The 27,442-nt window shown below is 54.1% G+C and overlaps 1 protein-coding gene across 1 annotated transcript in view; it reads right to left on the bottom strand.

Annotated features, from left to right (window-relative positions):
* PEBP4 (phosphatidylethanolamine binding protein 4) overlaps positions 1-27,442 on the bottom strand; it is a 93,162-nt gene that overhangs the window by 26,013 nt on the left and 39,707 nt on the right. Inside the window, exon 4 of the mRNA XM_077789246.1 lies at positions 21,761-21,859. Coding sequence (XP_077645372.1) covers positions 21,761-21,859 — 99 coding nt within the window. The remainder of the gene's footprint in view (positions 1-21,760; positions 21,860-27,442) is intronic.

The following is a 27,442-nucleotide window of genomic DNA, read 5'->3' as shown; positions in this document are numbered from 1 at the left end:
CGAGAGAGAGAGAGCATGAAAAAGGAAAAAAAAAAAAAAAAAATCCCACAGCATTCCCAGTATTTCCCTGCGTGTCTGTGGCCTGGCGCAGCCCTTCTGCTCACTGCTCTGTTTATCCATGACAGACAACTAATTAACATGGGAGCCTCTTGAAAGGTCTTTTCAGAGGTAATGTTCTGACAGAGGATGTCAGTGAGGAGCAGTGATTTGTCTAAGCAGTGATCACATTGTTTCAGACTGAATGAGGTGAATATTAAACTGCTTTAAATGCACTCTTCATAAAGCACTAATTACATACTCCCGGGGGAGTACGGGCAAGGAATACTAAACAGCCGAAAAGTCAACAGAGTGCTTTTTATAGTATGTTGCTGGGTTCTGTGTTTTTCTGTCTTTCTTTCTCTCTCTCTCTCTTACAGTAAAATCACAGCACGCTGAAGAATACACATTTATAGCACAATGCTTCACATCTAATTATATGGCAATCATTAGTTTTAACCTGGGTGTATTATATTTTCTTTGATATATCGTGCCCCCCGGCATCACTTTGCATAGAACACTTCCAAAAGCATTTTCTCCCCTCCCTGGAAAAAAATGTACTTTTTTTTTTTCTCCTTTCCAGCGTTAACATTTGCTTGTAATTTTTTTTTCTTCCCCCTAAACAATTTTTTTTTTTTTTTTAAATTGGCAGGAATAGAAAGGGGTAAAAAGAGGGGAGGAGGAGAAATCAGTTTAATCCAAATAAGAACCTGTTCCCTCCCTCCTGGAATTATGCACTTTATTATTACCAAGGTAACTCCACTGGGGTTTTAAAGGGGAAAGGAAACACAGAATGGGCCATTAATGAATTCCTGCAGATCCTGCTGCACTCCTGGTCTGGCTCGGCCAGAATTCCTGATGGGGGGAACAACTACTCCATGAATTATTTATTTTTTTAATAGCACAACTTGGGCAGAGGAGGGAGGGGGGGGGAGATGGAATTAACCACAAATAAATCCTCCCCGCACCAAAAAACCTCGAGATTTTCTCATCCAAGAAGTGGAAAAATAAAAAGAGCAGCAGAGTGTGACAGGCCTGGGTGTCCAACCTGCTGCTTCCTCCTGGGAAAGCTGGGAAGGGGTGGTGGGGACACAGGTGAGGACCATGAATATGCCCCCAAATGCTCAAGGTCTGGCTCAAAAGCACGAAGGTGTGGCTGAAATTTGTGAGAAACGGCTCAGACGCAGAGGATCCGCCTCAAAAAGCAACTTTGCTGCCTCCCAGCACATTCCAGGGGGGGCTGGAGGGGTTCCAAGGAAGAGGGAGAGGGAATCATCATCGGGAATTTTAGTGCTAGGATGAGGAATAGCGGATTCAAATGGAAAGAAGGGAAATTTAGCGCAGATATATGGAAGGAATTCCTCCCCGGGAGGGTGGGGAGGCCCTGGGATGGAATTCCCAGAGGAGCAGTGGCTGCTCCATCCCTGGCAGTGCCCAAGGCCAGGCTGGAGTAGCCTGGGGTGGTGGGAGGTGTCCTGCCCATGGCAGGGGTGGGCTGGGATGGGGTTTGAGGTCCCTTCCAACCCAAACCATTCCAAATGCACAGGGTTGGCTCTACAAAAGTGGGGCCTGGCCCAAAAGTACAGGGTAGGTTTCATCACCAGGAGTTACGGCTCAAATAAACGGAGTTGGATCCACATGGAGAGGTCACAGCTCGAAAGCAGAGACCACAGAATCACAGAATCACGGAATTGTTCAGCTTGGAAAAACCCTCCGAGGTCACTGATGCCGGATCCCAGCCTGGGACACCTCCAGGGATGGGATCCAACCCTCCCTGGGCAGTTCCAGCTCCTGAGCTCCCTTTCCATGGGGAAATTCCTGCTGGTTCCACCCTGAGCCTGCCCTGGCCCAGCCTGAGGCCGTTCCCTCTCCTCCTGTCCCTGGCAGGAGCTGTGCAGAGCCACAAGGTCCCCCCTGATCCCCCTTTGCTCCAGGCTGAGCCCCTTCCCATCTCCCTCAGGAACTCTCCAGCCCCTTCCCAGCTCCCTCAGGAACTCTCCAGCCCCTTCCCAGCTCCCTCAGGAATTCTCCAGCCCCTTCCCAGCTCCCTCAGGAATTCTCCATTCCCTTCCCAGCTCCCTCAGGAACTCTCCAGCCCCTTCCCAGCTCCCTCAGGAATTCTCCATTCCCTTCCCAGCTCCCTCAGGAACTCTCCAGCCCCTTCCCAGCTCCCTCAGGAACTCTCCAGCCCCTTCCCAACTCCCTCAGGAACTCTCCATTCCCTTCCCAGCTCCCTCAGGAACTCTCCATTCCCTTCCCAGCTCCCTCAGGAACTCTCCATTCCCTTCCCATCTCCCTCAGGAATTCTCCATTCCCTTCCCAGCTCCCTCAGGAACTCTCCATTCCCTTCCCAGCTCCCTCAGGAACTCTCCATTCCCTTCCCAGCTCCTCAGGAATTCTCCAGCCCCTTCCCAGCTCCCTCAGGAATTCTCCATTCCCTTCCCATCTCCCTCAGGAACTCTCCATTCCCTTCCCAGCTCCTCAGGAACTCTCCATTCCCTTCCCATCTCCCTCAGGAATTCTCCAGCCCCTTCCCAGCTCCCTCAGCCTCTCCTGGTGCTCCTGACCCTTTTCCAGCTCCGTTCCCTGCCCTGGATTCACTCCAGCCCCCCAGAACTGGACACAGCAGCCCCAGGACCAGCCATGCCAAGGGTGCAGCTCCTCCTGCCACCGGTGCTTTGTCCCTCATGTGTCACTTTGCCCCTCATGTGTCACTTTGCCCCTCGTGTGTCACTTTGTCCCTCGTGTGTCAGTTTGTCCCTGTGTGTCACTTTGTCCCTCGTGTGTCACTTTGCCCCTCGTGTTTCACTTTGCCCCTCATGTGTCACTTTGTCCCTCGTGTGTCACTTTGTCCCTCGTGTGTTAGTTTGTCCCTGTGTGTCACTTTGCCCCTCATGTGTCACTTTGTCCCTCGTGTGTCACTTTGCCCCTCGTGTGTCACTTTGTCCCTCGTGTGTCACTTTGTCCCTGTGTGTCACTTTGCCCCTCGTGTGTCACTTTGCCCCTCGTGTGTCACTTTGCCCCTCATGTGTCACTTTGTCCCTGTGTGTCACTTTGCCCCTCCGTGTGGCACCAGGTGCCCACAGATCCGGGCAGGAGCGTTGGGAACGGGAACGGGAACGGGAACGGGAACGGGAACGGGAACGGGAAGGTGGCGCAGAGCTGGCACTGGCTGGGCCCTTCCTTGGAGGTGCAAACTTCCTCGGAAAGGAAGAGTCATGCAGCCTTTAGAGGTTTTTTTTTTTTGCTTTTTTTTTTCCCCCTTCCTTTAAAGAACATGAAAGAATCTGATAATTACTTCTATCTACCACCCAACTGTACTAATTACCAACCTATTTCTTCACAGTATGACAGACACAGGCTCTCCAAAACACATAGAGATAAATTAGCACTAATTGGTTTTCCTCTGGCTGTTTGAATTAGTATTTAAAGCTCCAATTACAAAGCAGAATAATTACTATTAATGTCCTGTCGCAGTACAAAAGGCAGATATCTCGCGAGCGAGTCCAGGTGTATTATTACACCGATTACAGAATATTTAACCTGGCTTGTTAAGACAAAGACACGGGAAACTTTAAAAAGAGGGGGGAAAAAATAAAAGGGAAAAGAAAAACCACAGATGGTGGCAGGTCCCTGCAGGGGATGGATGGGGGGTCTTTGAAACCTGGGATGAGAGAGGTATGAGCAGAGGGAAGAAGAGCAGAAAAGGAAAAGAGGGGGATGAGAAAGGAGCAGTTCTTTGGGAAAGCAAAGGAAATTTTGGGAGGATGAGGGGGATGCAAGCGCTGCCCTACAGAGCATAAAAGGCAGAGCGTGGTGTTGGAGTGTCCCAGGGGATGTGACCCAATGCCTTCCTCCTCCTCCTCCTCCTCCTCCTCCTCCGGGAGGTTCCACGTCCCTCGGGAGAGGAGCAAACCCAGGAACGCTCTGGAGCCAGAACTGCCCCACGGGATGGAGGTGGGAAGGGGCAGGAGCAGGACAGGCAGGACCATTCCAGCAGCTCCTGGTGACCCCATGGGTGAGGAAGATTTGGGATGGAGCATCGTTAGCCCCGCCAGCTCCTGGTGATCCCAAATGTCAGGAAGATTTGGGATGGAGCATCCCTGTCCCCAGGAGCTCCTGGTGATCCCAAAGGTCAGGAAGATTTGGGATGGAGCATCTCTGTCCCCAGGAGCTCAAAGGTCAGGAAGATTTGGGATGGAGCATCGTTAGCCCCGCCAGCTCCTGGTGATCCCAAAGGTCAGGAAGATTTGGGATGGAGCATCCCTGTCCCCAGGAGCTCAAAGGTCAGGAAGATTTGGGATGGAGCATCCCTGTCCCCAGCAGCTCCTGGTGACCCCATGGGTGAGGAAGATTTGGGATGGAGCATCGCTGTCCCCAGCAGCTCCTGGTGATCCCAAAGGCCAGGAAGATTTGGGATGGAGCATCCCTGTCCCTGCACCGCCATCATCCCACCCCAGATCCCGCAGGTCTGGGCTGTGGATCCGGCTGGGAACACAGAGTCCCATGCCCGGAATTCCCAGAGATAAGGGGAGGGTCTGGCTGTGCCACCACAGGGACGGTGCCACCACGGGGATGGTGCCACCATGGGGACAGTGATACTACAGGGATGGTGCCACCACAGGGACAGTGCCACCACAGGGACAATGCCACCATAGGGACGGTGCCACCACGGGGTCAGTGCCACCACAGGGACAGTGCCACCACAGGGACGGTGCCACCATGGAGATGATGCCACCACAGGGTCAGTGCCACCATTCGGACGGTGCCACCACGGGGATGGTACTACCACAGGGATGGTGCCACCATGGGGTCAGTGCCACCACGGGGACGGTGCCACCACGGGGTCAGTGCCACCATGGGGATGGTGCCACCATAGGGACGGTGCCACCACAGGGTCAGTGCCACCATGGGGATGGTACCACCACGGGGTCGGTGCCACCATGGGGACAGTGCCACTATGGGGTCAGTGCCACCACGGAGTCAGTGCCACGACAGGGACGGTGCCACCACGGGGTCAGTGCCACCACGGGGACATTGCCACCACGGGGACAGTGCCACCATGGGGATGGTGCCACCACAAGGACAGTGCCACCACGGGGACAGTGTCACCACGGGGACAGTGCCACCATGGGGATGGTGCCACCATGCAGACGATGCCACCACAGGGACAGTGCCACCACGGGGACGGTACCACCACGGGGTTAGTGCCACCACAGGGTCAGTGCCACCACAAGGACAGTGCCACCACGGGGACAGTGTCACCACGGGGACAGTGCCACCACAGGGACAGTGCCACCACGGGGACGGTACCACCACGGGGATGGTGCCACCACAAGGACAGTGCCACCACAGGGATGGTGCCACCATGCAGACAATGCCACCACAAGGACAGTGCCACCACGGGGACAGTGCCACCACGGGGTCAGTGCCACCACAAGGACAGTGCCACCACAAGGACAGTGCCACCACGGGGACAGTGCCACCATGGGAGAGCGCAGGGACAGAAAGGCGAATCATTCTGGGGAGTGCAAGCTGCGCTTCTGCCACCCCCAGGGCTGGCAAAGCGGGGCACTCCACACCCCCGTGCCAGCCGGCAGCCTCTCCATGCCCCGCCGGGCTGGGAGATGCTTCTCCCAGCGTCCCATCGCTCCGGGCTGGCAGGGTGGCACCGCCTGGCAGTGCCCTCTGGTGCTCCCGCTCCCCTGCCACCAGCCTGGCCCTGCCCTGGGCTCCCACTTTCCCGGGGTGGCTCCTTGGGGTGTCCCCATGGGGCAGCGCCAGAGCCGCTGGAATTTTCTCGTGGCAGGGCCGGGCAGTGCCCGGGCACCCCATCCCGGGCAGGGCATCCCGGGGGTGGGGGGCAGACCCTGCCGAGCCCGGGGTGGGCACGGTGGGCGTGTGGAACGGAGGGGAGGGCGGGGAGGGATTTCTTTTCCCAGCCAAGGTGGGCGGCGTGCGGGGATGCCAGCTGGCGATGGGCTCTATTTCTACTGACAAGGCTTTACCCTGTAGGTGTGAGGAATTCCAATTAAATATTCAGCCTATTTGTCTGTGTGTGGGAGAGGGTTTGCTGTGCAGGAGGAAAGCCTCACATTCAGCTCCGGAGCGAACCATTAAGAGAGGAAATTAGCTCAGTTCATCAAGGGAAGCCAGCGGAGGGTTTTCCCCTCGCTCTCCTACCTTGTTCCATCAGCAGCGGGGAGCGAGCCCAGCGCGTTCCCCTGCACCGAGAGCCAGCAGCGCTTCCCAGGCCGGGAAAATTCATTTTTTTCCCCATGCTGGGGGGCAGGAACCCGGCTCAACCCAGCCCAGAGCTGCCCATGTGGAGGGCCAGGGGTCGGAGGCGTTGGGGCGCTGCGGATTTATTGAATTGTTCTCGCATTTCCCGGCCACCTCCTTTCCCAGCCATTTACAAGGCACTAATTAATCACTGGGAAGCGAAAGCTCTCGCTTCCAGATGATCTTTTTAAGGTGGGAATGCCCCGAGAGAGTCGATGCCTTATCGATAAGGGGCCCTTTAGCTGGCCGGGATCGATGAGGCTGCAACGATCGTCCCTCGCCACCCCCGCGGGTTTGGGGTCGGGTTCAAGGCAAATGAGAGGCTCCAGAGGGTGGAAAATCCCTCGGGAATACTCCCAGGTCATCAGCTGGGCGAGAAATTGGGGTGGGAAATGGCATTTTGGTTACCAGGATGCTCCTTGAGCAGCACTGGGGCGAGAGAAAGATCCTGCACTGGGGGAGTTTGGGGGAGAACTGTGCTTCCAAAAAAAAATAAAATTAAAAAAAAAAAGCCACCATGGAGCTGATTTTACCATTTTCTGGAGCTTGACGTGTTTTTGCCCTTTTGAAATAACTTTCCATCTCAGAATACCCAAATTTTAAATAGAACCTAAAGTGACGAGAATGAAAAAAAAAAAAAAAGAAGAAGATGACTTTTTCATGAAACCACAAACGATATCCTGTTTTCCTGCTCTGTTTTGAGGAAAAGAAGTTGCTCCTGATGGGAATGAAGCTGTAATTTCCTTCTCCTGAGGGAAAGCAAATGTCCAGGCTCCCCCAGGTGAGGGGCACTGGGGGGAACTCAGGACCTGGGACCCCACTCTCCACATTTTAAATAAAAATAACGCCTGGAATTTGAAGCCAAATATAATTTGGAGGAAGGTGAAGGTGATGGGCTACCATGAGAGGGGGGATATGGGACTTTTAGGGGCGTCCCAGTTCTGCTCTGTCCCCTTGGCTGATCAAACCACACCATGGTGCTTGGCCCCGCTGGGAGGAGGAACTGGTTTTAAAGGGCTCAAAATCCTCACTGGGAATTTCCGAGAGGAAAAGGAATCCTTTGGTCCAACTCCAGCCCTGCTGCCTCCAGACCCAGGCTGTGGGGACTGTCCTGCCACCCCTGGGACAAACATCCCACCCCTGGGACAGACATCCCACCCCTGGGACAAACATCCCACCCCTGGGACAGACATCCCACCCCTGGGACAAACATCCCACCCTGGGACAGACCTGCCACCCCTGGGACAGACATCCCACCCCTGGGACAGACATCCCACCCCTGGGACAGACTTCCCACCCCTGGGACAAACATCTCACCCTTGGGACAGACATCCCACCCCTGGGACAAACATCCCACCCCTGGGACAGACTTCCCACCCCTGGGACAAACATCCCACCCCTGGGACAAACATCCCACCCCTGGGACAGACATCCCACCCCTGGGACAAACATCCCACCCTGGGACAGACCTCCCACCCCTGGGACAAACATCCCACCCCTGGGACAAACATCCCACCCCTGGGACAGACCTCCCACCCCTGGGACAGACATCCCACCCCTGGGACAAATATCTCACCCCTGGGACAGACTTCCCACCCCTGGGACAAATATCTCACCCCTGGGACAGACATCCCACCCCTGGGACAGACATCCCACCCCTGGGACAGACATCCCACCCCTGGGACAAATATCTCACCCCTGGGACAGACCTCCCACCCCTGGGACAGACCTCCCACCCCTGGGACACGGTCACCAGGGACTTTCCTGGTGCATCTGGGAGTTCCAAAGGAATTTCATCGGGAAGGAAAAGTTTGCCTGGATCCTGTGGGATGCTCTCAGCCACGCGGAGCTTCCCAACCTCCTCTCCCCCACAGGATGCAGGGATCCCTACCCCCTTCCCGGACTGCAGAGTGAAGGAAGATTTCCTACCCCTTCCCATGCCCAGGATTCAGGAATCAGCTTCCCTGACCCATTCCCATACTGCAGAATGAAGGAATGAGTTTTCTTGTTTTCTTGCCCTCTTCCCCATCCACAGGATTCAGGGATCAGTTTCCCTACTCCTTTTCACACCCAGGATTCAGGGATGAGCTTCCCTGACCTTTCCCATACCCAGAATTCAGGGGTAAGTTTCCCTGACCCTTTCCATGCCCAGAATTCAGGGATGAGCTTCCCTGCCCTGCCATACCCAGAATTCAGGGATGAACTTCCCTGACCCTTTCCATGCCCAGAATTCAGGACTAAGTTTCCCTGCCCTGCCATACCCAGAATTCAGGGATGAACTTCCCTGACTCTTTACATGCCCAGAATTCAGGGATAAGATTTCCTGACCCTTTCCATGCCCAGAATTCAGGGATAAGTTTCCCTGCCCTGCCATACCCAGAATTCAGGGATGAACTTCCCTGACTCTTTACATGCCCAGAATTCAGGACTAAGTTTCCCTGCCCTGCCATAGCCAGAATTCAGGGATAAGTTTCCCTGACCCTTTCCATGCCCAGAATTCAGGGATAAGTTTCCCTGCCCTGCCATACCCAGAATTCAGGGATAAGTTTCCCTGACCCTTTCCATGCCCAGAATTCAGGGATAAGTTTCCCTGCCCTGCCATACCCAGAATTCAGGAATAAGTTTCCCTGACCCTTTCCATGCCCAGAATTCAGGGATAAGTTTCCCTGCCCTGCCATACCCAGAATTCAGGGATGAACTTCCCTGACTCTTTACATGCCCAGAATTCAGGACTAAGTTTCCCTGCCCTGCCATAGCCAGAATTCAGGGATAAGTTTCCCTGACCCTTTCCATGCCCAGAATTCAGGGATAAGATTTCCTGACCCTTTCCATGCCCAGGATTCAGGGATGAGCTTCCCTGCCCTGCCATACCCAGGATTCAGAAGCCTTCCAGAGTTTCTCATCCATCCCAAATCCTGACAGATTTATGAGGCACAAAACACCTTTTTGGGGGTTGAGCAGAACCCCTGAGGGACGAGCCCTGCCCCTTTCCCCATCCCACGGGATCACCACCACCCTCCAAACCCATCCACACGATTCCTTCCCTCCTAAAATCCAGACCCGGGGAACTCCACAGTGTTATGTGTGGTAAATATAATTAGTGCCATTCCTTGTATGAAATATGGAATATTGGATACTTGTTAGATTGTGCCCATTTGTATTCATTCCCCCCCTTGCTGGCGAGACTGGGTGTATGTTGGAAACTGAGTCACAAGTGAAAGGATTGGCTCGGCCAGGAGATGGGCCATGGCTGGACTCCAGGTGTTCACCATCGGGACTCCAGGTGTTCACCATTGGGACTCCAGGTGTTCACCATCGGGACTCCAGGTGTTCACCATCGGGACTCCAGGTGTTCACCATGGAGACTCCAGGTGTTGATCATTGGGTGCTGACCATCAGGACTCCAGGTGTTGATCATCAGGACTCCAGGTGTTCACCATCAGGACTCCAGGTGTTCACCATCGGGACTCCAGGTGTTCACCATGGGGACTCCAGGTGTTCACCATCAGGACTCCAGGTGTTCACCATGGGGACTCCAGGTGTTCACCATCAGGACTCCAGATGTTCACCATCAGGACTCCAGGTGTTCACCATCAGGACTCCAGGTGTTCACCATCACGACTCCAGGTGTTCACCATGGGGACTCCAGGTGTTGACCATCGGGTACTGATCATCCCATAAACAACCCAAGGTGGATCTCATGGAAATCCTCAGGCAGATCCATGTGAATGCGGCCTTCATCTCATCAGGGATTCACCTACTCCGGACACTAAATTATTCCTCCTCATCACCAAAAAAAGAAAATCTCATTAACCTATGGACTCTGAATAGAAGAAAAGACTGATTGCTGAAATCTTGGCCTCAGGTGGAATTTTCCCTATAAAAACAGCTCGTGCCAGGATGGAGGTGTGTGGGCACAGGGGAAAACCTCTGCTGAGGCTGACTCCTTGTGGCACACCCAGGATCGATCCCGGGCTCGGCACTTTTTCCATGGCTGCCTAGATAGAGTTTGACCGCTAATAAAATGATTTCTTAATTTTTAATCTGGCTGAATAAATTCTCATTTAGAACAATAGCAACCTGCAGCTCCGGGTGAAGCGATATGCGGAATAAATAAATAAACCCCACAACTCGATGTGGTTCTGAAGTGGGTATGTATGTCAGTGCTCGGCACAAGTGAGATCGCTCTCCAAAACTCGTGTCCCGAGCCTCGGTCTGTCCCACACTTTTATTCCCAAAGGTGTTCCACATTCAGCGCATTACACAACTTTTCTGTGCATATTCAACCCCTGCCCTGCCTGTCCTCCTCTCTCATGCTGAATAGCTCCACGCCCTTCTGGGCACGCCTGGTTTGCTGTGGTGGTCCCGCGGGGGTCCCTGGTGGTCTTCTGAGGCTGAAGATCGTGGTCTTCCTCTGGGTTGAACTTCTGAACTTTTCCCCTCTGTGCTTTTGGTCCTTTGGGGTCGTATCTGAGTGTGTCTGTCAGCCTTGACATGATTGGGGACAGAGGGGTCCCCTTGTCTGGGTTCTTTGCATCCCCTGGTCTTCTCTGGATTGTCTTTTACGCAGGATGCTCCAAAGATTTCCATTTCCCTCTGCCCTTTGTACCATGGCAGAGGTTTCTTTCACGATCCATCCATTCTGTTAGCTCAAGTGAACTCCGAAAAATCTCTATTTCACCAGGGTCTGGCTCCGGCGCTTCTCTCGGCGCTGTCACTTGGCTCGGGCTACCCCGGGTAGGTGTGAGGAACTCCGGGGAAGCGTTCCGCTGGCTCCCAGCGCGGGGGCCCGGCTGTGCCGGGGAGGAGGGAGCCTCGGCGGTGACTAATCGCTCCGCCAGCGGCTGTCTGTGGCACCGGCGAGGGCAGGCAGAGGGTTTTCCTTCACCGTGCAGCTGCCTCTGCATTCCCTTTTCGGGAGCGAGAGCGGCTCCCCGCCGGGCTCGGGGGCTCCCGGGCGGATGTTGGAAAGATCCCAAGCATCTTTCCGGCGATGCCGCCGCTGCGGATCTCTCTGCTGCCGCAGCCTTCGCTGCTCTCTGCCTTGCACAGCCGCGGGGGAACTTTTTATTTTTTTTTTTTTCCCAAGGAAATCACATTCCCGGGGTTTCAAGGTCCGTGAAGGGGAGGTTGGTGTTTTGGTGCTCCTCGGATGAGCATCTCCAAATTTGGGCGAGCATCGTTAAATTTGGGTGCTGAGCCCCAAAACGAGTGTGTGGCCCTTAGCCGGGGAGCGGAGCAGAGGATCCAAACCCTCGGCCACCGCTCCAGTCCTGACTGAGACCTGACAAATGCCGGCACCACGAGCCCCACGCAAACATCGCTTCCCACATCCTCCCATTCCCTGTGGAAAACCCCAACTCCACGCAGCCAGCTGGATGAGGGGACCCCAATCACCCCAAAACTGCCCCCCTTGCCCGGAGCCAGGACACCTCCCTGGGGGATGTTATGAACAAAACAGCCTCGCTGGGACACTTCGGCTCGAGCTGGGTACTAACATTAAAATGTTAATTAGCTAATTGCTCCTGGGAATCACCTACACCCCCACCCACACTAGGATCGGGATGCAAAATAGACCAGTGGAACCATGGCAGGGGGTTTTGGGGATGAAAACACCCCTGAATGGAAGGCTGGGCACGGGGGAAGGGGCTGGATGGGTGCGCTGGTTGGGAAAAAGGGAATTACATCCCTGCTCTGTGTCTGACCTGCCACCACAACCTGCAGGGGACCGGACTGGGACAGCGACAGAGGGGGACACCGAGGGGTGGGACACGCGTGGCGGTGCCAGCCTGGCCACGCTGCCCACTCCGCGGGGACACCGAGGTTTTCCCCAGCCTTTGCCAGGGCGAGGGGGGCAGCGGGCCCGGCCCGGCCTCGCCCCCGCTCCCCGGGGAGGCGAGCAGGGGGCCGGCAGCCGCCCCCCGCCACCGCCGTGGGCAGCGGCAGGATGTGCTGTCCCTCCCCTGCACTTCCCAGCGAGCACTTTACATAACTTCTGCTGCTTAGTCACAGCTTCGACTCCTTTTTTTTTTTTTTTTTTTTATCCCTTTCCCTTTTTTTTTTTTTTTTTTTTTTTTTTGGAGCGATTTTCTCAGCCGCATCAGAGCGCGAGTCATTTCGGCAAGGGAAGTCCCTTCCTTTCTTCCGTTCCCTTGGTAACTGCACAAATTTGCTCTTCAAATGATTCATGACCGGGGTGCTGTAGGAGTTCCCTCCTCCAACACAAATCGCTCCCACACAACCACACATGCCCGATTAATCATTGATCCGTGTCTCTTCCGCAAGGTACGCCCGGCTCCAGCGCTCTCCTCCGGCCACCGGGATGCTCCCGAGGGCCCTGGATGCTCACGGGTGTCCCCAAGCTGGAAGAAATCCCATCCCCGGACAGGTTTTACAGGCTGTAAATGAAATATTCCCGTGGTAGTGGGATGGGCTGGTGACAGGAGCCAGCGATGGGATTGGAGCTCAGCGCTGCTGGTGGTGATGGATAAACCTTCCCTCAACTCCCAGCTGCTTCAGCTTTACTCAGGAGCTGAGTTTTGATTCCATCCCAAACTTCCTCAGGTTCAACAGAGGGGAAAACTGAAAAGGCAGAGGGTCACCCCCTCGCCGTGACCGTGTTGGAGGGGTTGAGCAGAAAAAAAAAGCCAGAAAAGAGCTAGAAAAAAAACCCAGAAAAGTCCTTTTTGTACCCCTGGTACAAAAAGCCGAGCATCATCCCAGGGCCACGGTGCTCCTCACACACCTGGACCTGCTTGGGATGGAACTGGGGGCCTGGCTGCCAGGAATACCTCAGCTAGAAAATAAAATTAATCTGTGAAATCTCTCCCTGCTGTTTTTATTTTTTGGGGGTTTTTTTGATAGGTTTTATCTGATTTATTCTCTCCTCGTTAAGAGGAGCTAATTAACAAACCATCGTTTAAATAAACAGCAGCCAGAGTGTTTGTAACCTTGGCTTTATTGAATTGTGACAAATTAGTAGCCTCTGCATGTTAAATGAAACAGAAGCATAAAGGGAAAAAAAAAACCCCTGAATTCCCACCTGGATAACGATCCTTGCTGTGGACATGGAGCAACTCTTGGCCAGTGTGGAAAAATGTCAAATAACCCCAAAACCTGGCAGCTTTTTGGGTGTTGAATACTTCAGCGCTGCTGAATTCCCCCTGAATTCATCCCTAGGGAATGGCAGGGTCGGGATCAGCTGTGGGACAAGGCTGGGGTGTGGATAAAGCCCCTCAGGGCCATCGTTAACATCACGGTTATTAGGATTATTTAGGATAAAAATCCTACAAGGCACCTCTGTGCTAAGCCGGGCATCCCGCAGGGAGCAGCATTCCCAAGGGTTGTGCGTCCCAGGCCAGCCCTACCCTCCCTCCCAGAAAGAAGGGAGATTTTGGGATGTTTTCCCCCTTTTTCTGACTTTCCAAAGGGTAGAACCAACACTCTCCATCCTCCCTGTCCCTGCTGCATCCAGGCTGTGGGATGGCCGTTCCCAAAATTCAGCAGAGCTGCTGCTGGTCCCTCGGGTGCTTCCAGCTCCGGTTGTCCCGGTGGGAATTGTCCTGCACAGCTCCCTGCAGGGGCTTTGGGAGCGCAATTACCTGGGAGCGTTAATTACACTCCAGGTGAGCACAAAGCTCCTTGGGGTGCCGGGATTTGCAGGGATGCTGCAGTGGGATTAACCCTCGGCATCCCAGGACACAAATTCCCTCTGGACAGAGCACCCCAGCACTGGTGGAATGATGGAATGATGGAATTGTTTGGGTTGGAAAAACCCTCTGAGATCATCGAGTCCAACCAACCCCACCAGCACTGCCAGGGCCAGCACCAAACCACGTCCCCAAGTGCCACATCCACATCCACATGGCTTTAAAATCCCTGCTGGAACAGTGACCCCGCCACTGCCCTGGGCTGGACAACCTCCACAGGGAAGAAATCTTCCCAAGATCCAACCTAAACCTCTCCTGGCACAACTCCTGTCGTGTCGTTCGATACCCGGGAGAAGAAAATGATCCGTGCCAGCCCACAAGTTCCTTCCAGGCACAGAATCTCCTTTCAAACATCTCTCAGGATGAGAAATTCATGGAATCAAGAATGGTTCGGGTGGGAAGGGACCTGAAATCTCATCCCGTTCCATGGGCAGGGACATCTTCCACTGGCCCAGGTTGCTCCAAATCCTGTCCAACCTAACCTTGGACACTTCCAGGGATCCAAGGGCAGCCACAGCTTCTCTGAGAAACCCAAGGCCTCATGGGGAAGAATTCCTTCCACAGGAGCTTGGAGAGCAAAGAAATTTCCCCCTGAGCGGCACTTTCTCTACTTATTTTGTTTTTTTTTTCCTTTTTTTTTTTTTTCCTAATTTCTTTTATTAATAAAGGCTTCATTAATGAGCAGCGACAGAAACTCACACCAGGGAACTGAGTATTCCGAGGAGCCAAGTCATCAATTAAACCAACATTTCCCTCTGTTCTTTCCCTTTCAAGCCCTCGGCTTCATCACCAAAAAGCAGAGTCGAGAGGGCTCCAGCGAGGAGGAACAATAGCAGGGCACCAACTCCTACATCTGCCCCTTCTCCCCCGCGGCGAGGAGGGGACCAGCGATCCCACAAATCCATGGATCTCTGGGAATCGTGGCTGCTGCATGGCACAGGCAAGGAAAGCTGCCCAAACAGCTCCAGCAGCTCCCAAAATGTGGCACCCCCCCGTCTGCAGGGTACCAAAACCTGATTTTTTTGCCCGCCTTGCATCAATTAACGATGAAAAATCATCCCTCGCCCTGACTTTTTTCTCCTGCTGCCACGAGTGCCAGGCAGAAGTGTCCCCAAGGTGTCCCTACAACTCTTCACCCAGCAGCAGTGAGCATTGAACAGCTGATCTCTCGGATTTTTGGTAAATCCATCACTCTGGAGAGGCCGGAGCCTCACTCCACGTGCGCCAGAGGAAAAGTTTCCCGCGGAGCACACGGGATGGGGACGGGTTCAGGGACAGGACCACGGGACGGGGACGGATTCGGGGACAGGGCCACGGGACGGGGACGGGTTCAGGGGACAGGGCCATGGGATGGGGACGGGTTCAGGGGACAGGGCCACGGGACGGGGACGGATTCGGGGACAGGGCCACGGGATGGGGACAGGTTCGGGGACAGGAACATGGGATGGGGACGGATTCGGGGACAGGGCCACGGGATGGGGACGGGTTCAGGGGACAGGGCCACGGGATGGGGACGGGTTCAGGGGACAGGACCACGGGACAGGTTCAGGGACAGGGCCATGGGACGGGGACGGGTTCGGGGACAGGGCCACGGGACAGGTTCAGGGGACAGGGCCACGGGACGGGTTCAGGGGACAGGGCCACGGGACGGGTTCAGGGGACAGGGCCACGGGACAGGTTCAGGGGACAGGGCCACGGGACGGGTTCGGGGACAGGGCCACGGGACGGGGACGGGTTCGGGGACAGGGCCACGGGATGGGGACGGGTTTGGGGACAGGGCCACGGGCGCGGCGAGCAGCCCGTGCCCTGCAGCTCCATCCCCATCCTTCCCTCGTGCAAAAACCCCATCATTTTGAAGGTTAATAAAGCCCTTGTTTGCTGAAGACAGCACCTGTTTCTATGGTGACACTTGCAACCCGGAGCCTGTTTATCAGCGGTGACAAGCGGGGACGACACCGGCGGCGCTGCCAGGACCTCCGGGGACGGCGGTGCCACCGTCCCCTGGCACCCAAACGTGCCAGCACCCATCCCTGGGATCCCCACTCTGCCCTACGGAGCCACCGGAGGGGTTGGAGCAGCGGGAAAGGCGGGGTGAGCCACGGGTGGGAACGGCTCTCCTTCGAAAACATCAGATCCGCCTCGCCTGTCCTGCGGCAGCGCCGTGCCTCAGTTTCCCCAGCGCCCTGCCCTGGGAAGGGCTCGGTGGCCGATGCCAGCAGAGCCCGGCGGGTCCCGCTCGGTTCCACCCTGGCGCAGGATTTCTCCCGGCTGGCAGAACCCGTTTCCATAACGACTTTCTGTTACAAACATATTTTGATAAAAATAAAGTTAAAGCGGCGAGGCTTTAGTGGAGTACAAATTTGCTGCTCTCGCCCTCCCCCTTCCTCCTCCCCGAGGAGGGGGAATAAAGACGGAAAGCTTTCCATTTGAAGGGCAGTATTTTCTCCCTTCTTTTTCTTTCCCCACTGAATACAAAATGGAAAACCTTGTTTACTGGAGATTCGCTGTAAACCGGTTCCGATTCTGCCTGGTTACCTGATGCTCTACAGTATGTACAGGATAATGTGATAAATTCATTTCCAATTCACTGCATTATCCTTTGAATATTTTAATGACTCATTGAATGGAGTAAAAAAAAAAAAAAAAAAAAAAAGAGAGAGAGAAAAAAAAAGCTATTTCAAATGAACAATTATGCTGCATTAGAGTAAAGGCTGATTATATTTAAACACTGCTTCCATGGATAACGGGACATATCGACCTCCGCCTATAAGAGCTAATTTGGCTCTTATCTCTAAATAATTTTACACTGCAAATTACCATGAAAACCTAAAGGGCTTTAAAAACATTCATCAAAAGATATTATTCCACTTTGTAGCAACATTTCTATTTAAATTATTTTGAATAGGAGTGAAAGCATCTCTCTGTTTGACAATCGGAGCGGCGGCGGAGCAGCGGCTGATAAGGAACGGCGAGCGGCGCCGAGGGGTTGGGATGGTTCCATCCCAAAAACCCACCTGGGAGAGCAAAGCCCCAGCCAAACCCCAAAGCTGGTGGCGTGCCAAGGTACTGCAGCACCCAGGGGTGGCACTTGGTGCTGCTGGAGCTGCCTCCCTCCAAACTGGGGGATGGCAGAGCCGGGGTGATGCTGGAGGGATGCCAGAGGGACAGCAAGGGGTGCTGGGGGGAGGCTGGGGTGGCACCCAAGGGATGCTGGGGTGGCACCCAAAGGACGCTGGATTGGCACCCAAGGGATGCTGGGGTGACACCCAAGGGATGCTGGGGTGACTCCCAAGGGAGGCTGGGGTGACACCCAAAGGATGCTGGATTGGCACCCAAGGGATGCTGGGGTGACACCCAAGGGAGGCTGGGGTGACTCCCAAAGGATGCTGGATTGGCACCCAAGGGATGCTGGGGTGGCACCCAAAGGATGCTGGGGAAGCTGGGGTGGTACCAAGCACTGCTGGGTGATACTGGGGTGACACTGGGTGGCACTGGGGTGACACTGGGTGACACTGGGGTGATGTTGGGTGACACTGAGGTGGTACCAGGCTCTGCTGGGTGACACTGGGGTGACACTAGGGTGACACTGGGTGGCACTGAGGCGATGGCTCAGTGCTGGGGTGACACCAGGCGACACTGGGGTGACACTGGGGTGACACCGGGTGACACTGGGGCGACACTGGGGTGACACCGGGTGACACTGGGGTGACACTGGGTGACACTGGGGTGATACCGAGTGACACTGGGTGGTACTGGGGTGACACTGGGGAGACACTGGGGTGACACCGGGCGACACTGGGGTGACACTGGGGTGACACTGGGGTGACACTGGGGTGACACTGGGTGGTACTGGGGTGACACTGGGGAGACACTGGGGTGACACCGGGCGACACTGGGGTGACACTGGGGTGACACTGGGTGACACTGGGGCGACACTGGGGTGACACCGGGCGACACTGGGGTGACACTGGGGTGACACTGGGTGACACTGGGTGACACTGGGGTGACACCAGGTGACACTGGGGTGACACTGGGTGACACCGGGTGACACTGAGGTGACACCGGGTGACACCAGGGTGACACTGGGGTGACACTGGGTGACACCGGGTGACACTGGGTGGTACTGGGGTGACACTGGGGAGACACCGGGGTGACACTGGGTGGTACTGGGGTGACACCGGGTGACACTGGGGTGACACTGGGTGACACCAGGTGACACTGGGGTGACACCGGGTGACACTGGGGTGACACCAGGCCAGCAGCGGGCACGGGGCTCCGCCAGCCCCCGGCACGGCACCGGCCGCCCGGTCCCTGCCGGAGAAAAGCACCTCAAGCCCCTCTCTGCACCAAAGCAACAGACGGCGCCGTGGAAAGCTCCGCGGTTATTTTCGAGCCAGTGTGCAAATAAGGCTGTCAGCTGAAGCTGCTCGCAGCCAAGGCTTCCACATCCCCCCAGGATCTGCGTCTCAACGAGACACCAGCCGGTGTCCCAGTGAGCTCCTGGGCACGCTGTGCCCCTTCCCCGGCACCCTGGGGCTCTGCTCACACACCCCTGGACCCTCCTTGCTGCCCCAGGGAGAGCCAGGGAAGCCCACCCTGCCCAAAGCCTGTACAGACCCCTGACAATTCCTGTTCTGCTCTTTGCCCCTCTCTCCACATGGACACACAGAATAAAGAGCTGAACCATATTTTGGGGTAAGAGCCTCTTTTGGGAATCTTTGCCATCTCCTGATATTCCTCCCCTCACAGCCTCTGAGCTGCCTGATGTTCAGGGGCTGTGCGAGGGGGGGAACATCAATGTGGCTGAGCCCACCGGCCCCGCGCCCGCATTTGGGGCTGGGGGATCGGGGAAAATCCTCCCAGCCATGCCAGGACCCCCCACTGCACCCCCAGCCACGGGGACCCCGCTGAGGGGCTTTGCTCCCCGTGCCCTCACGGCGTGGGGATGATTTTTCGGTGGATTCTCGTGGATTTGTGGGATTTTTTGGGGGGATTTAGACGCGTTTCTGCGCGTGTAGAGGAGAGATACATATACACACACCCACGGGAGATAGAGGGGATATATTTATCCCATCATTATAGGGAGCATATCAATATATAGGTTTTATATAGAATATTGCAGGGAATCAGTGAATATCTCACGTCGGAAGGGAGCATCAAGAGCACTGAGGCCAAATCCCTACTTAGATATGTGTGTTTATATTTATAAATGTATTTATCTCGTGAGAAGAAAGCTTAAGGAATTGTTGGCGCTGGGATCCACCCCATCCCTGGCAAATAGGGAAAAACCTTTTCCTTCCCAAAAATCTCCTTTTTTCCCACCCTCTTTCGTGGCCTAACACAGAATTGTTGACCTTAGAGATCTCAAATGGCATCACTCAAACGCCAGGGGAAAAAAAAATCCCACCTTCCATTTGTGCCGGAGGTTTGAATCCCCCATTTCCGTTCTTTGCTTAAAGGATTTTGCACTCCAAAAATAAAATTAAAAAAAAGGAAAACCACAATAATTAGCAAGAGGGAACGGCTCCGAAGGATCTGTGTACAGAAGGAAACACAGGAGCTTGGGTTTGGTAAATATTAAAATTAATGAGAGACTTTCAGGACCCTGTTGTTAGAAATGCAGAAGGGTTTCTGTGAAGGATAAAAACACAAAAACAACACGAAAAAAAAATCCCAAGCCCTGTATACAAATTCCTGCAATTATTCCCGATGCTTCCTATTTTCCAGCCAATTACGGAATTCATGGAAAGTATTAATATCCTGTTTTAATTTGCTTAATATGCCCATTAACAATAAAAAGTCTAATTAAGGTATCTGTACAAAGAGCCCTCAGCAGTAATTTCAGAGAATAATAGAGGAGAACGACGCGATATTTCTTGTTAAATGCACGCTGCAAATTAATTGATATCTTAATTAGGCTTTAGTACACAGATTATCAGTTAGAGATTGATTTAGGGCTGCAACATCTCATTTTTGAACACATAAAAACAAGCAGGAGGGGGGGAATAAAACTGATTTTCCAAAATATTTCTGGGAGCAAAGCCTTGACACTCCGGGACAGGGGAAGGACTCATCCCATGGACACAGTGCTGGGAAACGCCCAAATTCATCCCAAACTCATTTCCCCCCTTGTTTTCTCACTGAATTCAAACCATTTTTAATACAAAAAAACCCCCCCAAAAAACCTAAAAAATGAGAAAAGCAATCGAGATTTTTCACCAAACCCACTCTTTTTAAGCTCAAAACCCAACCAGCAGCAGGAGCTGCTTGGAAGGACGCGTTGTCTCCGCGGAGAAAACCGGCGGTGGGGAATTGGCAAAGTGGTTTTTTTGGTTTTTTTGTTTTGTTTTTATTTTTTTCCCAGCATTTCCTTAGGAGAAGGAGGAAAAAAAAAACCAAAAAATCCCCAAAAAGCCAAGCAGCAATATTTTTGGACCAGCCTGGCTCTTTATAGCCTGAGGAAGCACTTCCCTACCTACACGCCCAGCAGCATTTCCATTTCTCTGGCAAACGCTCCGGGGTTTCACCGGGAGGAGTTGGCATCCCATGGGAATCCAGCCTTCCCTGGGTGCTGGGGGAGGAGCCAGGGAATCACCAGGATGCCATGGAATCACCAGGATGTTATGGAATCACCAGGATGTCATGGATTCACCAGGATTCCATGGAATCACCAGGATGTTATGGAATCACCAGGATGAATGGATTCACCAGGATGCCATGGAATCCCCAGGATGCCATGGAATCACCAGGATGCCAGGGAATCACCAGGATGTCATGGACTCACCAGGATTCCATGGAATCACCAGGATGATATGGAATCACCAGGATTCCATGGACTCACCAGGATGTCATGGATTCACCAGGATGTTATGGAATCACCAGGATTCCATGGAATCACCAGGATGTCATGGATTCACCAGGATTCCATGGATTCACCAGGATGTCATGGACTCACCAGGATGTCATGGAATCACCAGGATGTCATGGATTCACCAGGATTCCATGGAATCACCAGGATGCCAGGGAATCACCAGGATTCCATGGATTCACCAGGATGTCATGGACTCACCAGGATGTCATGGAATCACCAGGATGCCATGGAATCACCAGGATGTCATGGAATCACCAGGATGCCAGGGAATCACCACGATTCCATGGATTCACCAGGATTCCATGGAATCACCAGGATGCCAGGGAATCACCAGGATTCCATGGATTCACCATGATTCCATGGATTCACCAGGATGTCATGGATTCACCAGGATGTCATGGACTCACCAGGACTCCAGGGACTCACCAGGATTCCATGGAATCACCAGGATGCCATGGAATCACCAGGATGATATGGAATCACCACGATTCCATGGACTCACCAGGATGTCATGGAATCACCAGGATGAATGGATTCACCAGAATTCCATGGATTCACCAGGATGCCAGGGAATCACCAGGATTCCATGGATTCACCAGGATGCCAGGGAATCACCAGGATTCCATGGATTCACCAGGATGCCAGGGAATCACCAGGATTCCATGGACTCACCAGGATGTCATGGATTCACCAGGACGTCATGGAATCACCAGGATTCCATGGAATCACCAGGATGTTATGGAATCACCAGGATGCCAGGGAATCACCACGATTCCATGGACTCACCAGGATGTCATGGATTCACCAGGATGTCATGGAATCTCCAGGATTCCATGGAATCTCCAGGACTCCAGGGACTCACCAGGATGTCGCTGACCAGCCAGTGCCTCCAGAAACGGTGCCGGGGGTTGGCTCTGTTGGGAGAGTCGGGGTCCACCATCACCAGGACGTATTTCTTGTTCTGCAAGAGAGGAGAGGAGGATGCTCAAAAAGCTCCCAAATCCACATTTTTCCACTCTTTCCCAGCAGGAGCACTCTGGTATCACCCCAGAGGTGAGCAAGGAATGAGCACCAAGGGATGCCACAAACTGAGCATGATCATCCTTTGTACCTTCTTTTTTCTTATTTTTCCTTTTTTCTTTCTTTCTTCTTCGTATTATATAGAATTATTATTCTATATAATAAAAATAATAACTTAATAAAGGTTTTTTTTTCCTTTATTATTAAGCTTTAACCCACTTAACTCTATTCTCAATCACGTTCCGCAACATTCAATTAAAAGATTACATTTTCATCAAGACACTGACATTATACCAGTATCAAACCGTAACAGTGATTTAATCCCAAACCTTTCCAGAGGAAAAACGTAGGTTTTGCCTCCTCCAAAGAAAAGGCAGCAAGGAGAATTCCCTCTGCTTCTCACCACATCCCACTGAGGCGCAGCATTGCAGCCACTCTGGAATTTTTGGGGATCCAGACTTGGTTTGGGACAAGCTGGGTATCCCATCCTCCATGAGGGTGGCTGTGGGCAGCCAAATTCTACCCCAAAATAACCAAAATAACCAAAATGTGTTCCCGGGATGCTGCAGCAAGCAGCACCTGGGGGTCAGGTACCTCTCCTGGGTGATGGAATTGGGCAAAGAGCGCTGGGATTTATGGATCACACTGGTTTGACCTCACAGCCCACCCCAGGTCCCCACTGAGGGTGCCCAGCACCCAAAGGTGCCGCCAGCACAGAGCCCACGTGGATATTTTGGTCGGCAGAGGATGGAGCTGGGTTGGAAGTGACCTCTGGAGGGAAAACCTGCTGATCTCCAGGGATTTGGCAGCACCTCAGGCAGCAGATTATCCCGCAAGCTCGCGGATTAAGGGATCTGTATCCCAATAAAACCCCCAGGTGGGTCCGTCAGGGTGCCAGCCGTGCCAGGGCTGGGCTGTGACCAACAGCCCTGGGATTTAGCCCTGCAATTCCCACTGGAATTCTCTGGAGCTCTGTGGCTGCCTCCCCTGCCCCGTGAAGCCGGGCAGGGATTGGCACAGCGAGGCTCCTGGGGCTGGCTCAATATTTTTGCTCCGTTTCCCAACCTCTGGCCGGGGTAAAGAGGCAAAAACCTCCTGGGGTGATGCCAAAGCCTGTGCCCTCGTCCCTTGGCATCCCACCTTGGCATCCCACCTTGGCATCCCACCTCCTCATAAACCTCTTGAAGACCCCACCTCTGCAGGGAGCGCCATTTTTAACCCGAAAATGTGGATTTCAACCTATTCATCTTGCAGAGAAAATCCCAAATTCTTTCAGACCGCTCCGCCCGGCCTCTGCCCGGTTCCATAAATCCCTGGCATCATCCAGGGTGGGGGAATTACGAGGAGCCTGCAGATGTGAGCGTGGGAAAGGGGCTGTGGTGGCGTCACCACGCGAGGCTGAAGGTCAGGACCTCGAGGCTGAGCCACCACCACCATCCCCACCACGCTCCCAGCTGCAGCCGGCTGAAAAAAAACCCAAAAAAACAACAACAAAAAAAAAAAAATAGGGGGAAGAAGCAGCAAAATTCCTTAACAGCGTTTAATAGGAAGGAAGAAGAGGAGGAGGAGGGGAGGGGGAGAAGAAGCCCGACAACCCAAAAACCCTGCGCTGGAAGTGTGAAGGAATTTGAGCTCTAACTTTGGGGAGGGTGCGGAGCCGAGCTCGGCGTTTCTGAATCTCTCGGCTCCGCTCGGAGCCCAGCTGGTGGGAACAGAACGTGTAGTCATGGGACTGTCATCGTGTGCTGTCCAGGTTAACATGTAGCATTTCTATTACTATTAACAGACTTTCTGCTCCTCACTCCATCTGTTCTTCGAAATAATTGCAGTTGTACAGACCATGCCTTCGCTCCAGGCAGGCTCTGGGGAGAGGATAGTGTTTTTATGCAAAAAAAAAAAAAAATTATTAAAAAAATATAAAAAAAAAAAGGAAAAAAAATGGGGAGGGAGAAAAAAAAAGTGTTAAAAAATAACAGCAAACACGAGAATAGAGTGCAAGTGAAGCTAACAGCAGGCTTGGAATTGGGGACAGATTGTGGCCTAGAAAGGTGACAGCGCACGGCAGGGCCAGACCCCGGTGGGGACAGGAGCTGGGGTCAGTGCCCTGAGCCGGGCTGGCCCCGGGGGATTTTTCTCTCTCCTCACCTGCCTAAGAGCCACAATCCCTCACCTTCCACCTAAAGATAGCAAAGCCCGAGCCGAGCCGAGTTAATCCGGGCTGCTCATCCCGCGCCGCTCCCAAGGCTGCCGCAGCCCCCAGAGCCACCCCAAAACCCCCTGTGAGACATCCCTGGGCAGTGCCGGGCACCCCAAACACGGCGAGGATGTTTTTGAGCTGCTGGCAAAGGGCAGAGCAGCCCAAGTGTGGTGATTTTGGGGGTTTTGTATGCTGAAATCCCTCCTCGACACAGGCTAACAGCATTAGCTGCTGTCAGGGCTGCAGACGGGAGCCAGCCCCGAGTGACTCGGGAGCTGCTCGGCTTTGCAAGCAGGAGCCAGCCCCAGGGATTTTGGGAGAGGAGGAAAAGTGGCTTTAAATCAGAAAATTCCTCTGGTGCACAAGAACAGGAGGCATCTTGCTGTGCAAAGGGGAGGGAGGAAGGGAGAAAGGGAAGAAAAAGCCGCTTTGGGATGCTGCGGATGAAAATTTTGGGGGGGAAAAAAGCAGCCCCAAAGTTTTGTCACTCATTCCTGCTTGGCCCAGGACACAGAGGAGCCGCTGGAGTGCAGGATCCAGAGTGTGGAATCCTGGAATGGTTTGGGTGGGAAGAGGACTTGAATTCCATCCCCTGGGCAGGCACACCTCCCACTGTCCCAGGATGCTCCAAGGTGACCTTGGACACTTCCAGGGATCCAGGGGCAGCCACAGCTCCTCTGGGAATTCCATCCCAGCCCCTCCCCACCCTCCCAGGCAGGAATTCCTTCCCGATATCCCATCTCTGTGGCAGTGGGAGCCATTCCCTGCGTCCTGTCCCTCCATCCCTTGTCCCCAGCCCCTCTCCAGCTCTCCTGGATCCCTTTTAGGCCTCGGAAGGGGCTCTGAGCTCTCGCTGGAGCCAGGCTGATGTGTGACACCAACTGGGTCACCCTCCCACGGCCACCCTTCCCTGCCTCCTCACCCGAGGGCACTTTAAAATCGACATTTAACCATTGACAGGAGCTGCTGCCTTGCCAAGGACTCGAACCCAGCTGCACCACCCAGCTTTGCCCCCCACATCCCCGGGAAGGGCCGTCCTCGCCCTGCTCCTCCACCCGACACGGGTGGCAGGCGACCAGAGCCCTGCATTCCGTGTTTTCCCTGCTAATTGTTCCTAGAGGGGAAGCAGCAGCGAAATATCCACTTATTCCTGCAGAAAGCATTAGCTGCTCCAATTAGGCACAGGTTTAGGAAAACTGGCTCCGAGCAGGCAGCGACTTTTTCCAAGAGGCAGGCGGGCAGGAGAGGGATTTTGTGCGCTGAAGATGCACATGGAGCTCAACAGATCCCGCGGAGCCGGGGCTGCACAGGAATTAAAGACTTATCCAAATGAAAGCAAATAGGGTGTTAAGCGACACACATGTAGAGCGAGCGGTTTCCTTGGAAACCAGCGCACATGGGAGCAGCACACATGCAGTGCTCCGGCATTTTCGGCAGCGCCGGGGCGGCCCCAGAGCTCTGCCCCTGCCAGGGATACCCGGCTTGGGCTGGGCATGGAGCTGGATGAGCCCTGGGGTGTCCGTGTTGGTGCGTCCAACCCGTTGGCACCCGTTTATCCGGGGCACGGAGGAGAAATGGATTAAAATGTGCTTTATTCACTGAAGGGGAGGTGGATGGTGCCCAGCTTTGCCGTAAGGATTCCAGCCCAAAACTGGGCCAAACCCCAGCCAGGCCCAGCCCGGTGCCCGCGTCCCAGCATGGGGAATGAACGGGTTTGGATGGATCCAGTGTGGATCCTCCCAGCTCACCCGTCCCTCAGAGCTGTTCCGTGTCCGTGCACACCCGCAGCACGGGCTGCTCCCTGCTCCAGCCCCTCAGCACTCAAGGAATGAGGTGAAATTTCCAGCTGCCCCATTGCCACCACATCCTTGACAGCTCCTAAGGGATTTCCCTGGGTGCTGAAGGAAATCACAGAAATCACAGACAGGTTGTGATGGAATCGGAGCCAAAAAACCTTTCACCTCCCCGGGAGCTGCAGCCTGGCATTGCCCCAGCCTGGATTATCCTGCTGCGAAGGATTTTGATGGCATGAGATGATCCAGGCTGGTCCCACTGCTGTGGAGATGGGACGGGGGATGGAGCCAGGGAAGAGCTGGGTTGATGCAATTCCAAACCAAAAAAACCTCAATCTACCCCAAAACCACCTTCCAGAGCAGGGCGGGAGCTCCTGGCTGGGCAGGGAGCTGGGAAGAGTACCCAGAACACTGGGAAACATCATCAGAGATGCTTGGGGGGTCCAGCTCACGTCCCACCAGTGCAGGAGTCGGAGGTGGAAGCGCCGCCAGCACCAGCTGAGATTTGAGACCAATCTGGGCTTTTTCTTTCTTGGCTTGTCCCCAGTACTAAAAAGTTTCTATAACAGGCACCAGCTTCACAATTCTGCTGCTGCTGCCTCGCCAGAGAGAAATTCCAGCTCCTTCCTCGGCGGCAAAGAAATTGTTTGCGACCGAGTTGTGTTGTGGCTTGGGGAAGGAGCTGCTGAGAGCCGCGGGATTTCACCTCCTCCTTTTCCACCTGCACCTCGCCGCTTCCGTGGGCAAAAAAAAAAAAAATAGGTCAGCAAAATTAACCCTGCTCCGCAGGACTTGCCCAAGGGGACAAGTGGCACCAGCTGAAGGCTTGACCCAACTCTCCCAGGCCTGGCTCTCGCTGCAGAGGGGAACTTCATTGAATTTCCAACTGCAACTCTCCCCATCGCTCTGCTCTCCCTTGGGGCTCCTTCACCGGCCAAATATTTATGCAGCCTAATGTCCTAATGAGGATTGATTCATCCGGGATGGTTAAGGAGTGTGTGCGAAGGGTCTGTTCCCAGATTAAGGGCTTGGGGTGCTTTAAGGAATGGATTATTTGCTCTGAAGGAACAGTTTGTTTTGCCTTATAGCAGCAATAAAACACACCCAACAGAACGAGGCAGAAAGTGGGATAAATATTCCAAAGGGTCCACGGTGCTGGAAATGCAGCTGTCAGTGCCTCTGAAGCACTTTTGGGGAGGGAGGGCAGCAACAGGCTGTTACTTCTCAATCAGCCACCCCACTGTGGCTCTGCTTTGGGTTCCTCAAATCGAGGGAATTCCACCAAAATCCTCGAGGGGAAAACACTGAGGAATGGGGGCCACATGTCCCAGATCCAGGAGGGAATCAGCACCCCGAGAGCTGCCCAAGCCGTGCCCCCCTTTTGCCCAGGAGCTGTTTATCACCGCTGCAGCCTAATGAGCAGCACGCACTCGTCCCCGGGCTGGGGACACCGCGGCCGGGACGGGCTCGGGAAGCGACAAATCTCCCGAGCGGAGTGGGAGGAGGAGGAGGAGGAGGAGGAGGAGGAGGAGGA

Source organism: Lonchura striata, chromosome 32 (genome assembly GCF_046129695.1).
Source record: "Lonchura striata isolate bLonStr1 chromosome 32, bLonStr1.mat, whole genome shotgun sequence".
In the NCBI taxonomy this organism is placed as follows: domain Eukaryota; kingdom Metazoa; phylum Chordata; class Aves; order Passeriformes; family Estrildidae; genus Lonchura; species Lonchura striata.
Note: the sequence above shows the minus strand (reverse complement) of the source record. Positions and strands in the feature narration are given on the sequence as shown.